This window comes from Micromesistius poutassou (genome assembly GCF_964030765.1).
Source record: "Micromesistius poutassou genome assembly, chromosome: 10".
NCBI lineage: Eukaryota > Metazoa > Chordata > Actinopteri > Gadiformes > Gadidae > Micromesistius > Micromesistius poutassou.
Window position 1 is genome coordinate 12,189,396 of NC_140280.1, and position 16,302 is coordinate 12,205,697.

General features: G+C 43.4%; 2 protein-coding genes across 2 annotated transcripts in view; one reads left to right on the forward strand and one right to left on the reverse strand.

Moving 5' to 3' along the window:
* dnmt3bb.1 (DNA (cytosine-5-)-methyltransferase 3 beta, duplicate b.1) overlaps positions 1 to 9,195 on the reverse strand; it is a 29,070-nt gene extending 19,875 nt beyond the window's left edge. Inside the window, exons 1-4 of the mRNA XM_084473935.1 lie at positions 8,939 to 9,195; positions 7,872 to 7,956; positions 4,227 to 4,325; positions 301 to 451 (exon numbers count right to left, since the gene is read on the reverse strand). Coding sequence (XP_084330061.1) covers positions 301 to 451; positions 4,227 to 4,283 — 208 coding nt within the window. The 5' untranslated portion in view covers positions 4,284 to 4,325; positions 7,872 to 7,956; positions 8,939 to 9,195. The remainder of the gene's footprint in view (positions 1 to 300; positions 452 to 4,226; positions 4,326 to 7,871; positions 7,957 to 8,938) is intronic.
* A 417-nt stretch (positions 9,196 to 9,612) lies between these two features.
* On the forward strand, positions 9,613 to 15,046 carry commd7 (COMM domain containing 7). The gene is made up of 9 exons (XM_084474110.1): positions 9,613 to 9,813; positions 10,189 to 10,242; positions 10,347 to 10,449; positions 10,753 to 10,809; positions 11,586 to 11,623; positions 12,699 to 12,789; positions 14,004 to 14,053; positions 14,266 to 14,314; positions 14,751 to 15,046. Exons 1-9 carry the CDS (start codon positions 9,730 to 9,732, stop codon positions 14,825 to 14,827), a joined length of 603 nt encoding a protein of 200 aa, XP_084330236.1. The 5' UTR covers positions 9,613 to 9,729; the 3' UTR covers positions 14,828 to 15,046.
* Positions 15,047 to 16,302: the final 1,256 nt, after the last annotated feature.

Below are 16,302 nucleotides of genomic sequence, written 5' to 3' on the forward strand. Positions count from 1 at the left end.
CAGTGTTTCCTAGAGAGAGAGAGACAATGTAAAGCAGTGTTTCCTAGAGAGAGACACTGTAAAGCACTGTTTCCTAGGGCCAAGAGGTAATCTGAAATGGTAAAAGCTGAGGTCTTCTTCTTAACTTGAATTACTTCTTTTCAACAAATATTCATATTTATGTTGTAATATGTTGTATAGTAGGTCTAACAAAGTAAATGTTGAGATATTCTAGATGATTGTAGTTGTTAAATGAGTTTGATTTGTGTTATGTTCTTCAACAGAAAGTAAACTGTGTGAATTGATACACGTTCGGCTCACCTTGCGGTGAGGCGGCATCTCCGTTGTGTTTGGGACTGAAGGGGGAGGGCGGTTCCGCAGCCGCCAGAGGGCTGTTCTCATTGGTCAGCTTCACATTGCAGTCATTCTCTGACAGGATGTCGGGTGTCGGTGTGTCAGCATTCACTGCCGCCTGAGGAAAATAAGAGGCATACCAAGATAATGACTTTCAAAATAAAAGTGTTAAAAGAGAAGGTTAAAAAAGGCTAATTCTTCCCATTCTGTCACTCTCTTTATCTTTTAGCTTTTCGTCTAGCGCCGAGATTGCCCGAAGGCAAAGCCTGCTGACGATAGGCTGGTGGGGAGGGAACACCTGAATGTGTGTCAGTAAACAGTCATACTTGAAGCTTGGCATGTCCTAACTAGTTGGGATGAATTAGGCAAGATGAAAGGTGTTGCCTGGGGCAACGGCAGCTCCAGATCATTCACTACAACAATACAACAACGCTTCCCCCGACGCCGACAGCGAGCAGCACCAGGGGAGTGGATGAGAAGGTATGTGAGGTGATGGCATTGGTGCCGAAACGCAATTATTAACCAAGAGACCAAATAACATTTAAGTCAAGTGGTATAGGGTTACAAACATGACGTAAAGTGGAAGACTTGCAGTCCTCCCTGCGCCACACCCTGGTTAAATAGAGTATTACAAAAACACATGCCGCCAGACAAGACTCCACAAGCAAAAACAATTCAACCCTATGTATATCCCTTTTTCCATACTTTCAAAATAGGGAGTCGCATATAGCCAGAAAGTAACAGTGTCCACCCCTATTGTTACAAACAATGAAATCCAGTGAAGCCCGCATCACACCAGTATGCTTTTGTCAAGATGACCAGAAGTTAGAAAGGCCCTCTCCTCTCAGCCTGGCCGCTGGGCCGGCCCTAGCTGGGCTAATTACTGTAGATATCTCTGTAACAGAATACATATATGTCTCTGAGATAACATGAAAACTGTTATTCCTTCACATTCTGTGAAAATTGGTGGTCATTTTTTTATGTTTTAAACTCATAAGCATACATGTTTCACCTTTAGCTGATGTTAATTTCTCAAGTCACACAGCAACTGCAACAGTATCTAAAGGACTGGGAAGGGGCTGAGAGGAGGGATTTTGATATATGGATCAGATTCGTTGGTACTATCTGCAGCATCTCTTAAACTAGGAAAATGCAACATAACAAATGGCATTTTCCGGGTTGACTAAGAACGCTTTGCTGTGGTGGTTAACGATACAGAACGCTTTAGTTACAAAGATTAACTTGTCGTCTCCCAATTGAAATTATTTTCTGCCCTACTCATGGACGTGGCCCAATAGCCCATCATCAAACATAATCCTTTCAATCAACAGTGGGAATTCCCAAACTGAGCCATAAAAACAATAGCAAAAGTAAGTTGTTTGGCAGACAAGTGATGGGCAGTGTGTCACTATTAAGAGATTCCCCTTCCGTATAACTAAAGTGCTGAATATGGTTCCACGTTCACGCAACGCAAAGACCACGCAGACGCTTCGACGCAAGTCGTGAACCTTTATGGTTCAGCGTCAGGTTTTAGTCAGCGGACCAATCACAGCGCTTTCAGCAGCGTCGCCTCGACAGAAGGTTACAATTTTTGGGAGGCGCGTGTCAGGCCCTTGCGGTGGACGCAAGGAGGGTTTGTAAGGACGTAAAGGGTCCGTAACCTCCTTGCGTTGTGTGAACGTGGGACCATAATCAGCCCTTTAGAACCAATATTGTCTTGAACACTGTGAGCCAGGGGTTCAGAGGGATCAGCGTGTGAACCCTGAAACCCATTTGTTTTTGTCAGTTTAAGTTGATTTGCACTCAACTCTTTGCCCTGTTGGTTGAATCTTGGTGGCATTCACAGTGAGAATACATATTTTTCCCAGAGGTGTCCTTATAGGCCAACCACAGGTGTCACTCACAACACTAGTTATGGGCGTGCTACTTAATGTACCATGGTTAGTGTCATGAGCATCACCTGGGTTTGTCACGTGATGACGCCTCTTTGAAAAGGGTCTACGGAGGACCCAACGCACTGTGGTTAGGTTTGATAGTGGAAAACTGGAAAGGAAAGAATTCCAATGGTAAACCTCTTGCGGTCTACGCATGTGCGTTGGAGCCTGAGCGGTAAGCTTAGAGCCGTCTAAATCGCTATCGCAAAGAAACATGGTTCAACGGAGGACGTCAACAGATGGATGCAGTTGTTGGCGGACGGTACAACCACATCATGTATGCAACGCCAATAAAGATTTGCAAGAGAATGAGAATGAGAAAGAGAGCAGCTGTCACACACATGTTACACAATTATGCCTGTTACAAGCTTTCCGTGATGCCATCATTAGCTGGCATTAAACTAGGAATGTGTGCGTGATTGTGTGTGGCGATGTGTTTTCCATTGCAGACACATGCCCTAGTTCTCACAGACAGAGGACTCAGAGATATGGAAGATGATGAAATGGTGAAGACACTATTGAGACGGAGAGAGAGAGAGATAGAGAGGGGGAGAGAGAGAGAGAGAAGGCTAGCTAAGCTATGGGACATTGACAATAGAAGTAGAAAAGAAAGACCGACAATTAAGAATGACAAAAAACAAGCATAATGGAGAGAAACGATGATTAAGAGAGATGATGGTATAAAGAGAGGGTCGCTCCCTTTCGTTCCTTTTATGACATTAATGAAAGAAAGTGGTTAAGCAGACCCTACAGGTGTTTACCAGATGTGTTCACCCGTATAACCTCCACTTGGAAACAAAACTTACTTTTGAATTCAACGGCCTGGCTGTCAGGCTGACATATGCCCTGTTTCCTTGTACCTATCGGCATCTCAAGTTAGCTATCTGATGATCGGTGAAATTATAAACCTGTAATGTGTTGCCGGGAGAGAGATGTGTGGAGATGCGGGAGGGACGCAGTGGTTTGGAATGTTGATCCCATCACAGCAGCTGTCTCTGTGCCTGGCCTACCCGCCATATCTCACCAATCACCTTCATTACATTACGTCACATCAAGGTACTGAGGCCCGCGCAACACAGGCACTATGCTAATACCGGGCAGCTACCACCAACACAAGCAAAGCATCAAGTTCATTTTTTTTTTTGAATGAGGCTTGAAAGTGCTTAACGGTCTTTCTATTCTCATTCTGTCTAATACATACTTCCTCTTCTTTCTTCGGCTTTCGGTAGCCACTAATCTAACACTAAACTGCTGTAACAGGTTGTAACTGTGTATCGTGAGAACATTTTAATGATGTATTTAAATGTGTAATAAAATAATTAAGTTGAGTAAATAATACAAAAAAATGTATGACTATCTATTTTTTACACAGTGGATGTCCGTCTAATTAAAAAAAAAAAGTTTGTAAAAGTGTCCAAACTCCTCAGACCATAAAGCTGTACAGTGACCTCATTCAAAATCAGCGGCTATGTAATAGGCTATAGTATTAAATACAATATTACATTTATGCTGAATAACAACAGTAACTCAACACTTTCCTATGAACACAGCAATGACGGCCAAATAAAGGAAGAAAAATAAGCAACAACTCCAGCGCACAGATCCCACCCATGTACGAGCAGGTCGAACGTTCTAAAGACTTTTCCAAAACAAAAGTACAATATGCCACAATTGCACCCCCCCCCCCCCCCGCCTCCATCTGTTTACCCCCCCTCCATCTCGCCCTCTCCGTCTGTCTTTCCATTCTTCTGTCCATCTCCATCTGCCTGTCTCTCCATCTGTCTCCTGCATTTTTCACTCACAGAAAAGAAAGTGAAAATATCTGGACAACTTGGGAACGTGCTGTGCATATGTGTGTGTGTGTGTGTGTGTGTGTGTGTGTGTGTGCGTGCATGTGTGTGTGTGTGTCTGTTTGTGTGTGTGTGTGTGTGTGTGTGTGTGCGTGTGTGTGTTACTCACAGTGGCCGCCATGTCGTTGCTCTCCTCCGTGATAGGGCCGTACTTGTTGGACGGCATCACGGTTACAGAGAACTGGTCTGCTGTGGTTCCTTGTCAAACCTGCAACACACACACAAGAGAAAATGGGTTTTACACACTGCACAATACTGTGTGGGCAATTAAGGTGGGGATCCAGCAGAAAATGTGGATAAAGGAATACAGGCAGTCGGGAACCTTTAAGTCTCGTGAGTGGTAAGGGAATGCTGATAAAAGTGACCACTGAATTTGATTGTGAATACCAGTCTCCAGCATCAAGTGTTATCTGGATACAAGATACCAGCTCAGGAACTGGCAAACAAGACCCAACACAAGACAGTTTAGTAACTTTCCATTCATACCGCCACTGCTTGATGAGAAATCCTCACAAGAACTATTCCCACCAGCTTTTCCCTACATGCTTCTTAGACTCAACATTACCTTGACCAATGAACACCCACCAACATACCAACAGCATGTTTGGTGCCTCCTTCAGCAGGGTTTTTCCAGCGACCTTGTTTCTTAAACGCAGTAGGTACAGTTATCCCTCATCCTTTGCAACTAGTGAAAGTGACACTCACTCTCATGCAGAAACCAGTATCTAATGAAACCGCAACGGTTCCAAACAAGGAAGTAGCTCAATGCTCATTTACATTCCTGCTTGGCACCATGGCGCTGCATAATCTTTGACAGCCTCGTTTCTCTGGAAGCAGGTTATCGTTTTTAGTTAGTAGTAGTTTTATTATATGACAGTGATGCCATAAACAAAAACTGTGGTGTGTGGACGCATGTGTGTATGTGCCTGTGTGCATACTATGTGTGTGTGAGTGTGTGTGTGTGTGTGTGTGTGTGTGTGTGTGTGTGTGTGTGTGTGTGTGCATGTGCGTGCTTTTTCTTGTTATGTTATATTGCTATACCATTGTATGAGACCATTTCTGTTGAAATGGAAACCAGAGCACTACTGGAATCTGTGATCACACTAAAATATGTCTGCACCCGCTCACATCATTACTGCCCACACACACACATCAGCACCAAGCACACACCTCACACACCTCAGCGTCGCTGCTGGAAAAAGCATAGGGAGATACTGGCTGGTGTGTGTGTGTGTTGTGGCAACCCGGCCCCGTCGCAATCACCATGATGCAGAGCACCTGAGGAGCCGGGAGGAAACCTGCTCAAAAGGCAGGCTTCCACAGCCATTCGGGGCTCTCTCGTGGCTGGGGTGAACAGAGAGTCCAGCCGTTGTGGCTGCGCCACGCGATCATCTTTTAGTTCTTTTTAGAAAGACTTTATTGTTTGATTAAACGGGCTGTTGTGGCTGACACCCAAGTGATTTGCGTGCTGTTTTAAACCAAGGCGGGTTCACTCCCCGAGGCGGGTTGCCACATATGGTGGAGAATGCGGGCAACTCGACCTAGCTACGAACACTTTTCGGGAGTGAACGCCGGCTCCGCCAGAGACGACGCAGCCAGAGACGATGCCGCCGGAGACGAAGCCGCCAGAGACGACGCCGCCAGAGACGACGCCGCCGGAGACGACGCCGCCGGAGACGACGCCGCCGGAGACGAAGCCGTGAGAGACGCCGCAGGAGATGAGGGCGCGGAGACGAGGCAGGCCGGCAGCAGAAACAGCGACGCTACGCGACGTGCAGGACCGACGCACCTCCGAGAGGCCACCCGAGGCTTCAGCAAAGGGTGGAGGAGTGTGGCAACCCGGCCCCGTCGCAATCACCATGATGCAGAGCACCTGAGGAGCCGGGAGGAAACCTGCTCAAAAGGCAGGCTTCCACAGCCATTCGGGGCTCTCTCGTGGCTGGGGTGAACAGAGAGTCCAGCCGTTGTGGCTGCGCCACGCGATCATCTTTTAGTTCTTTTTAGAAAGACTTTATTGTTTGATTAAACGGGCCGTTGTGGCTGACACCCAAGTGATTTGTGTGCTGTTTTAAACCAAGGTGGGTTCACTCCCCGAGGCGGGTTGCCACAGTGTGTCTTGGGTTTAATGACTTAATTGCAGGTCAAATATTCCAACAAGCCCATACAGACCAGCGTGTAGTGGGGTGGACCTGCCTACCCAGTTACTAGAAGAATTACCCATGTTATTATCTAGGCTAACCAGGCAGCTCAATGAGCAGCAATATAATTGTGTTGGGTTAAGTGGACAACTCAATTATCTTCACATTATTTATACAAGCTGTGTGAAAAATGTATCTTTCACTGTATCTATTCATACTGTGAGAAAGATGGATCAAATAATATACAACTCATCTGTCAGAAACACTGTTCTATTTTGGGTCGGTTATCATATCCAGTCTGGGTATAGGTACAAGAAGAATGCAGTCCCGAATGGCCTTGTGAATGGGTTACACTTTGCAGCACAGCATGCAGACAGCAGTTGCGTCACCAGCCTCAATATGCAATATTAAAACATTGATCACATCCTCTATATTTAGAACACCACTCATTTATTATTTCAAAACTTTTCTTAAGCTTTCTCTTGCCAAATGCGAGTAAAAGGGAAAAATGCCCGGTTTGAAGTGACAAAATGGGTTGGCCTATGTTAGGGAAGGATGGGACTGTGACCTCATGCATATGCACAAACGCACGCACACACAGACACCACCAGGTGCATCCTGGGGCTGAGAGGGGACAGGCCCTAAACTAGCAGCTTCCCAAACAGGAGACGCCCACCACCTCACCCCAGCCAATGGGAACTAGGTTGAGTAAAAACGAAAATGCTCAGTAGCCAACCACATGCAACCATGAACATTCCTTTAATTTATAAAAAAACAAATATATTAAATAGGCTGAAGAACATTACAATGCACAGGCCTTTAAAGGAAAATCCTTACACTGCCCCTCTTCACTGTCATCCTCACACAATAGAAAGGTTTTACTGTAATATCTTCTCTTAGCCAAAATATTAGGAAAACAAGATTGTGTGAACATACAAGGAAATGGTTTAGAGGAAAGAGAAAGTGAGAGAGGAGAGAGAGCGAGGGAGACAGAAATAGGGAAGGAACCGTATGAATGAGAGGCCCCTGAACAGGGGACTTGGGGGGGGGGGGGGGGGCATCAAAGTTGTGTCTGGTAGCTGGAGATTAGGGACCACATTGCAAGAGGGGATTTTCCTTCTGTGTGTGTGTGCGTGTGTGTGTGTGTGTGTGTGTGTGTGTGTGTGTGTGTGTTTGCATGAATATGTGTGTGTGTGTGTGTGTGTGTGTGTGTGTGTGTGTGTGTGTTTGCATGAATATGTGTGTGTGTGTGTGTGTGTGTGTGTGTGTGTGTCTGGTTTTGGCGCGTGTGAGTGTGTGTGTGTTTGTGTGTGTGTGTGTGCGTGTGTTTCAGAGCTCTGTGTGCCTACATTCCTGGTCCAATATGTTCAGTGGAAACACAAGCCAACTGTAGCAGGCCTATTGAGCATGTCTACTGCAGTGAATACAGCATGCAGTGGACCACGTGTAGCCTACTGTACACAATACATGTAGGTGTTATTACAGCAATCATAAATGTACAAGTACTCAACTTTTTGTAATGAATGGTTGTCTGATTTGATTTTGTTTTTTATGTGAAAATGTAAATGTTCATTGTGTATTAAATATTAAATCGAATGTTATACTATATTAAATACCTGGCCGTTTTCTGTCTCCCTGCTCTGGAATCAGCAAGGACCTAAGGAAAGTCTGCTTCCAAGAATGCAAATGAATCGGTCCACACTGAAATTAGATACAAGGTGATTAGCTGTTAACAGGATTTGTAAGACGGTAAACTGTGAATAATACATCATGTTCGGCTACATCTAAGGCAATATCCTTCTAAACGCCGGCAAAAAAACAAATGTGCAGATTAATCATTAAATCTAAGTTTTCTCTTGTTGCCTTTAACGCATGCCAACCACTAGATTGATTACATTTGAGTTGTCGAAATACCAAATAAAACCTGCAACACCGGTAGCCTGTGACATGTGTCCGACCTTACACATCACCAACACATGCGTGTATAACATTAGTATAACATTAACTTAATCATCTTTTTTGAGGCCTACACATTCATGATAAATTACTTGAAGTCAGTCGAGGTTTTTTTCTAGTGTCGCTGGAGCCAATCACTATTTATAAAGGCTTCAAATCATTTTATTGACCAACAATATGTAATAAAAGTCAATCTCGCAATCTCACACGACATAAATAGTCGTGGTGTTTATCGGGGCCTCCAACCCGCTTCCTTTAGCGCGATCGCTCTCAGCTATCCACGTGTTGACAGCCACCACTCAACCTCAACACTTTTTTTTCTTTTTTTTACAGCAATGTAATCACAAATGGCCATCTTAGACTACGTATGCACTGGCACGAAACTAAAAAAGTATCTGAACACAAAATAAATAACCGAAGTCGCGAGAAGCCCTCGAAGTTGCGGTGTGTCGTCACGCTGCGGATAATATCGGCTTCACGCAATAACGCGTTGGATCAAGTTCGTGCACCGCATCGGGCGACATGCGGCTGGGTCAACACGTTACGTGCGTCTGAGATACTTTTGCTTTAAACCAACGAATAAACAAACCAAAAACAAGCCACTCGCGCATTTGCATGATGAATTAAAAAGACCCGAGGCTCATGTCTTAACATGTATTTATATTCCCCATTAACATGGCGAGGTCGCCTGCCCGCCGGCCGCCCTCCTGCTACAGAGAAAACTTACATAATCCTCCACGTTCGTCTCTCGCATCCAGCTCAACCGCTGCAAGTGGTTCCTTCGCTCGCTCCAAGCCTCACAGACAATATTGAAACTTCAAAAACTTTCTAGGAGTAAATCTGGTTCTCGGGGAGAACTTGTCCGAGCATGCTGTGATTCGCAGTACGTCGCCGAGCCGTGCTGGTGTATTCGGTGTTTTTCGCCTCCTGAACGACCACTGGACAGAAGGAGTGTCAGCTAGAGAAGAGCAGTTTACCTGTTGCAGTCCGGACTGGATATAGGAGGGGCTGCTGTGGGATGGAGGGATATACACTCATTGGTTGCCACCGGCCGTGTTCAAAAGACCCACCCCACCCCGCCCCCTCCCCCGTTCTTGGCAAAGCTTGACGCGCACTGAATACTATTACCTACCATAGGCAGGTCATAAACATTACCTTTTACTGTTTCAACAATGCACATATCGGAATAGAATAGAATAGGCTTTATGGAGGCGTGACGTGAAAAGTTGCACTGCTGCAAACCATAGCATGCAATGCGGCTCTAAAGGGGTTTTAAATGAAATATAGAAGCCGAGAGGGGGGGGGGGTAGTTGCTGTGTTAAGAACCAGGACTGAGACCATAGCCATGTTGTGCGGAACGTTATAACTTACTTATTAATGGTGGTGAAAGTGGATTCTGCATCCAGGAGTGGATAGTGGATCTATCGCGTGGTTGGCTGTCTGACGCATGCGTACTGGTGAACCAGGAACTCGTCTCTGGCAGAGCGCTGGTCCTGTTGTGCTACTGTTATTGCAACAATGTTAACGTTACATTTCACTAAAGACATTTTACCAGACTCTGTCAACAATGACTTTCAGAATATGAACAAATTTAACGAACCGGTAAGTTATTCTATTCGTACATTCGCGTATTTAGCCTCCTATTTTATCTTGAATCACGGTTTGTAGTGCAGAACCATGCATATGTCTACTTGATTTGTAGGATTGTGATATTGTTTATTTGGTGGTTCGTTATGTCGATAATAAGTGTCGCTGTAAATGTTGCCATATTCCAACGTTTGTTGAAAAGTGATCGGTGTGTTTGTTGAGACTCATCATGTGACCACTAACTGCAGCCACGACACATAAACTGTAGACTCATAAAGAATGTGAGGCAGCTCTGCATCATTTATTCAGCCTACTTGTTTGCTTCATAGGAATTTAAACATATTGATTTACAATTATCAATTAACAAGGAAATATTTGTATCTTTCACAGCAATTTATGAACTTCGTAGAAATTATTTTTCAATTTCTACTAGAGCCTAAAGAGGTAAGGACCCAGACATTTCTGTGTGTTTGTCTTCATCTTCATAATTAATAATTTGTTTTGTTTCCAGACAGAAAAGCTGAACGTAATGTAATGTGTGTTTCCAGACTGAAAGGCTCATGCAACAGCTGAGTGCCTTTGCAGGGGAACATGGAATGAGTCCTGGGCCGCTAAAGAACCTGATGAAAAGTGTCCTAATGGTGCCACAAGGTACACACACACACACACACACACACACACACACGGTATGAAACAATACACAACATGCACCCTCTACACACAATTATTTATTGATTATTCCAATTATAAGAGACACTTTTGAATGCATATGACAACAATGGTAACTTCACACCTCAGGAAAGTTCCTGATTTACAAGCCAAATCAACTGCAACCACAATGGTTTGCCATCAAAAGTTTAAAAGACTCATGTCTCCCTTTACGGGGGAGTGGTCACAAGCAGAACTTAACAAGTCCGGGCTTGCCATGGTGACTGTGCTCTTCTTTGTTACCAGGGGCCCTGAAGAAGTCTCTGACAGCCCAGCAGGTAAAAGAGGACCTCCTGACCTTAGGTAAGAACCCATGTGACCCCAGCTGACCAATCGAAGGGTTCCTGTTAACATGGAATTTGCTGTGTCAGTGTGTTTACATGACACTCAAGGAAGTCAAATTATTGGGTGCCTACGATAGCGTCGTTCCCAGGCCTCCTCCTCTCACGACGGAACGTCTGTAACAGGGTTCTCCAAACAGACGTTATTTTGTTCTTCTTGTCATGCTGTTCTCACTCTCAATGTTGGCTGTATATGAATTGAACAAAAAATCTTATTTATATAAATTGAATTACATTTTTCCCACTAAATAAATCTATTTGAGTTCTTTTGAAAAGCATTACATAAAACAGATTAATTATTAGGATTATTATTAGTGTCGTATTATTATTAGTGTTCATTAAGGTTGAGCAGGCAGGGAAGCTGCATTTTAACTTGTTTATTTAAAATGCTTCAGCAGATGTCACATGCATCCTACATGAAGACAAACATAACTAACATAGTAAAACAAACATGAAGGTGGTACTGGTTACAATTCTGTAACCATGGGCATAGCTACCCACAGGAATATCCACTGGCCTTTCGTTTCCCCCTGCAGCACTAACATAAGCCAGGCTTAACTAGGCTGTCTTAACATTGCTTAACATTGCCTAGCCCCACCCATAAGCCTAACCACCATTCTGTAACATTTGACATTACGGATGTTTGTATGCAATGGGGAGGGGTAGTCTTTCCCGGTTATTGTAGACGATATTATGATATGAATATATGTGGTGTTCTGTCTCCCCTGAATCCCTCAGGACTGAATGAAGACAAGGCAGCGCACTTTTCTAAACAGGTAAACCTCCATGTTGTAATATTGATCTTTAATCCTGCTTCTTATTGGAAAAATAAAATAAAATATAACTGCAAGCAGTGATGTGGGGGTCAAGCAGAATGGGATATAAACTAATTTGCAGAATAGACCAGAGTAGCCACATCAACAAGATAGATCTACGTCAGACACACGGCCTTCAGCACTTTCGACAAGTTTCACGTCAAAAAATAAAGGGTTGACTGAGATACGATCACACTTGCCCCCCTATAGGTCAAAGGTCACCAAACCTAATGAGCGTCCCCATGATGATGTCATGGGTCTATGTACCAAGTTTGGTTATGATATGTCAAAGGGCTGCTGAGAAATTGGCTTACTTCCTGTTTGGCGGCTTCGTGGTCAAATTTGATTGGCTGTTGCGGCCAAACGGGTTTGAATTTGAAAAATCTATTCAATGTTTTGATTGGACAACATTTGTGATAGGAGATACATTTTGAAGGTTTTTGGCCCAAGGATTGTTTGTGAATATTGGATGAATGGGTCAAAAGTTATAAACATGAATGCATGTCCAACTCTGACCTGTTGGTGGCGCTAGAGCTCATGGGCTAGCGACCTCAAATTTGCTGTGAGGGCTTATGGGACTGTCCTGAATCAGTATGCCAAATTTCACAACTTTTTACCATGGCGTTCTATGGGCTGCCATAGACTCCCATGGCAGGATAATAATAATAGGAAACAGTACGAAAACAATAGGTAGTCTCGCAGCTTCGCTGCTTGACCCCCAATAATAATAGGAAAACATACTAAAACAATAGGTTGTCTCGCAGCTTTGCTGCTTGACCCCCAAAAAGAGGGAGATTGAAAGGAAAATATATCTTAAAAGGGAACTGTAAACAAATACATGTGAGCCATGCAAACATTTTCGTTGAATTGTATGTGATGAATATTTAGTCAACCCAGAATACCTTTTGTTTACACACGTGAATCCTAATGTAGGTGCCCATCCCCCATTAAACCATTATGTAATGCTGTGTACAACAACTCTACAGCTACCTTAAGGCGTTCATCAGTTATTGCCCTACGGCTTGTCTCTTTCCAGTGGGGCGATCACAGTGCTGCTCTGTCCAGACGGGCTATCGGACAAACTCTGATGGTCAACCAGCTAGTGGACATGGAATGGAAATTTGGAGGTAGGACCGACATGGCCGGATGATCTGACATCTTGGTGGTGTGGAGAGTGGATCTCATGGATGAGGGTGTAGATACTGAGCCATGGAAAGCTGCATGTCACGTTTGGGATCCAATAAATCGGTGTTGTGAGGAAAGTGCCCCGGAAACCATGATTTTGGTGTTTGGATACATGCTTAGACGTGTGTGTGTGTGTGTGTGTGTGTGTGTGTGTGTGTGTGTGTGTGTGTGTGTGTGTGTGTGTGTGTGTGTGTGTGTGTGTGTGTGTGTGTGTGTGTGTGTGTGTGTGTGTGTGTGTGTGTGTGCGCGCCATGGGCGCACCATGGGCAGAGAGAAAATTAAGACTATTGGCAGCAGAATGTTTCCATGGCCATGCTGTGTAATTATATATTTTGTTATTTGATTGGCGTTTCTCTTAACCTGATGCTAACCCAAATAACATAAGGTTGACTATCAGAGATCAAATTAAACTAATGAGCAGTAATACATCATATAAATAGAAAATCCACAAGAAACTCTCCAAAATTAAATTCTGAGGATATTTATGGGAAAATATGAATATGAATCAGTGGGCTTTCTTGAATTAGCATGGCTAATGTCTCTGATTCATCTCGAAAGTTGTTTTTTAAGTTGACTACCATTTTGCATAGAGCCCTCATGATCCCCTAACAAGTGACAACACTAATGACTCTGTTAGAGGGCTGCCTTGCAGTAGACATGCTAATGCACAAAAGGCCGGATCATTTTAAGCTATCGTTCAGGTTGTTGAGCTATTAACCCACCCATTCATTTGACATGCCTCTCCTGGCATCTTCTTAGCATACTGTCTCCAGACAGTGGCTCAGTAGCTCAATGACGACATTCAGTTTGGGCATCCATATGCAAATGGTAGTGATGGTAAACAGACCGTTCACACCTCACATTCTAATGCTCTCGGAGAAGCCATCAGGTCACTGGAGACGTAGCTTGAGACGCGTGTCTGAATACAAGAGGCCAGGTCTGAACAGGGCCGTGAACCCCGCTCCCAGTTTCTATTGGAGCTATGTGCTGAGTAACCAAAATGTGGTTATGTTGTATGGAAGGAGGAATGAACATGAAGTGAACTTTGAGAGGAACGTTGGTTGATGAATAAAACGTGGACAATGATTGACACATTCAAGCACACACACTGGTGTATTTGTCTGGATTTTGATGTATTTTGTTGATATTTTCACAGTGACTGTGGGGACCAGTGAAATTCAGAAAGTAGGCAACATCTCCCTACAGGTATACCAACCCACACACTCACCCTCAAGTAATGGTTTACACTCTGTGGGTTCCATCTACATTGTAATGTGGAAGCAAACCACATTCCCTGTGGTGGGTGCGTGTGCACACACACACACACACATACACATACACACACACACACACACACACACACACACACACACACACACACACGTGTGTAAACTCACACTTTTCATATCCTGCTGTAGCTGAAGCTGGTGCTCCGGAAAGGAAGTTCCACTGAGAACGTCTACATGGGTGAGTGGGTGTGTTGGGCTGTAGGGCTTAATATGATTCTACAGTTGGTAGACCACTTGAAGGCTCCATGATTCATGGGATTCTACCAAACTGAACAATGATTCATGTGTATCAGTCCATCAATGGAGAAATGGCTGCCACCGGTTGATTCATAGATCTTGCATGTCAATGTAATTGTTAATTATATTATTATTCATTACTGGGTACTGCTTACATGAATTACATGAAAACTGGTCATTATATTCCATCCAGTTATTCAGTTACTGCATATAGCATGACATAGGAATTTAAATGTTTTGAATAATTTAAAACTGTTGTACTTGTTCTGATAATACATGGAATTCGTACTCGTACCATGCCTTTAAACCTACTGGTTTTGCTGTACAATATTTCAGTTTAACCAAAGCATGCTGTTATTGTTGTCTTTTCTTTCCAGAGTTGACACTCCCTCAGTTTTATAACTTCCTGCATGAGCTGGAGAGAGCCAAAACCAGCATGGACTGCTTTAGCTGAGTGTGTGTGTGTGTGTGTGTGTGTGTGTGTGTGTGTGTGTGTGTGTGTGTGTGTGTGTGTGTGTGTGTGTGTGTGTGTGTGTGTGTGTGTGTGTGTGTGTGTGAAGAAACATCTTTGTTGAATTTGAGATAGTATACAGCATTCCTTCCTTCTTCATGATGTACATTGTTGAATAATTGTTCATAATACGGTGAAAAATATTAAATGAACTTGATCAGAGTTGTCAAATTGTTATTGTCTTAAGTGTGAGCAGATCCGACACGTTCATGATGGGAACAGACCAAAGTCTGTCTTTCCTAAGCTGAAGCTACTCGGTCACACAGCGAACATAGTCACCAACCGACCAAAAGATGAAGCGGGAATTAAAATGTTTAGAAATGGACTTCAGTAGGTCCCACGTATACTGCCAAATGACCCATCATTTCTGATGTAATGAACTCTCTGTTGCCAAGTCCCTGTCTGTTCAATGGACTTGCTGGCTGAATGTCTGTCTTTCTGCCTGTCTTACCACCACAAGGGTTTTACTCCTGAAGATGTGGAAACTAATAATATATAATTATAAAAAATAACACAATATAATATTACGTTATTAAAAGAAAAGTACTAAATGTTAGTGTGTGACAGAAGTAGAGAAGAATATATAGTTATCTAGAAAACAGCATTAATTCATTCATCATTATTTTTATATATTTCCTTATGCTTAACAAGTTAGCCTCAAGGACCCATACAGTCCATCAAAATGGTTTCTGCTCTTTAATTTCTTTAAAATATGTGTTTCCCTGAGTATACAAATGCCCCCTCCCCCTGTAGGGCAGACCGCTGATGATAGACCTCATATGATTTATTAAACTAATTGGAGGACACATGGAGAGTCTCTTTTCATATGGCAATCAGGGTAAAGCAGATATCATTAGTTTGAAGATAAATCAAAATATGTGATTAATAAGTCATCTTATTTCACTTCTAGTTGGCTATGATGGGTCTATGAAGATTAAGTGTGTTATATCGTTATTGGACTTTAGGATAGCTTTAAAGTGGCCACTCATTAATTTCCCTTTTTTTACTTCTTTGGCAGTATTATAAACATTACAAACCCAGTTCATATCTTTCATAATAGTGCAAATTCAAGGGCTCTCCTCCATGGGCCACAGACTTACTCACCATTGTGTTATCTCATTCGGCCAGACAGTGACTTTACAGACATTTATTCACACGAAAACCTATCCCTTCAAACCCTGTCTTTTCAATTAACATCCCACTCATCATGTAAAACGGATTTCACCTCATTGAGTGATAGCCCTTGTGTACAGCTTTTTATTGTCCAGCCATGCCATGGGTGATCCTCTCTGGGTATTTTCTAGGCCTCTTAAGTCAGCTTACTTGTCAATACTTAATTTAAGACTGAAGTTGGTTCATGACAGGTTGAATTCAGCTGAAGCTGCACTGTGGCTATGGTATTATATCAGAGATACGCC

Coding starts and splice junctions, on each gene's coding strand:
- commd7 (XM_084474110.1), top strand. CDS start 9,730: ATGTTAACGTTACATTTCACTAAAGACATTTTACCAGACTCTGTCAAC. Junction 10,810..11,585: donor AGAGGACCTCCTGACCTTAG/GTAAGAACCCAT, acceptor TGAATCCCTCAG/GACTGAATGAAGACAAGGCA. Junction 11,624..12,698: donor CAGCGCACTTTTCTAAACAG/GTAAACCTCCAT, acceptor GTCTCTTTCCAG/TGGGGCGATCACAGTGCTGC.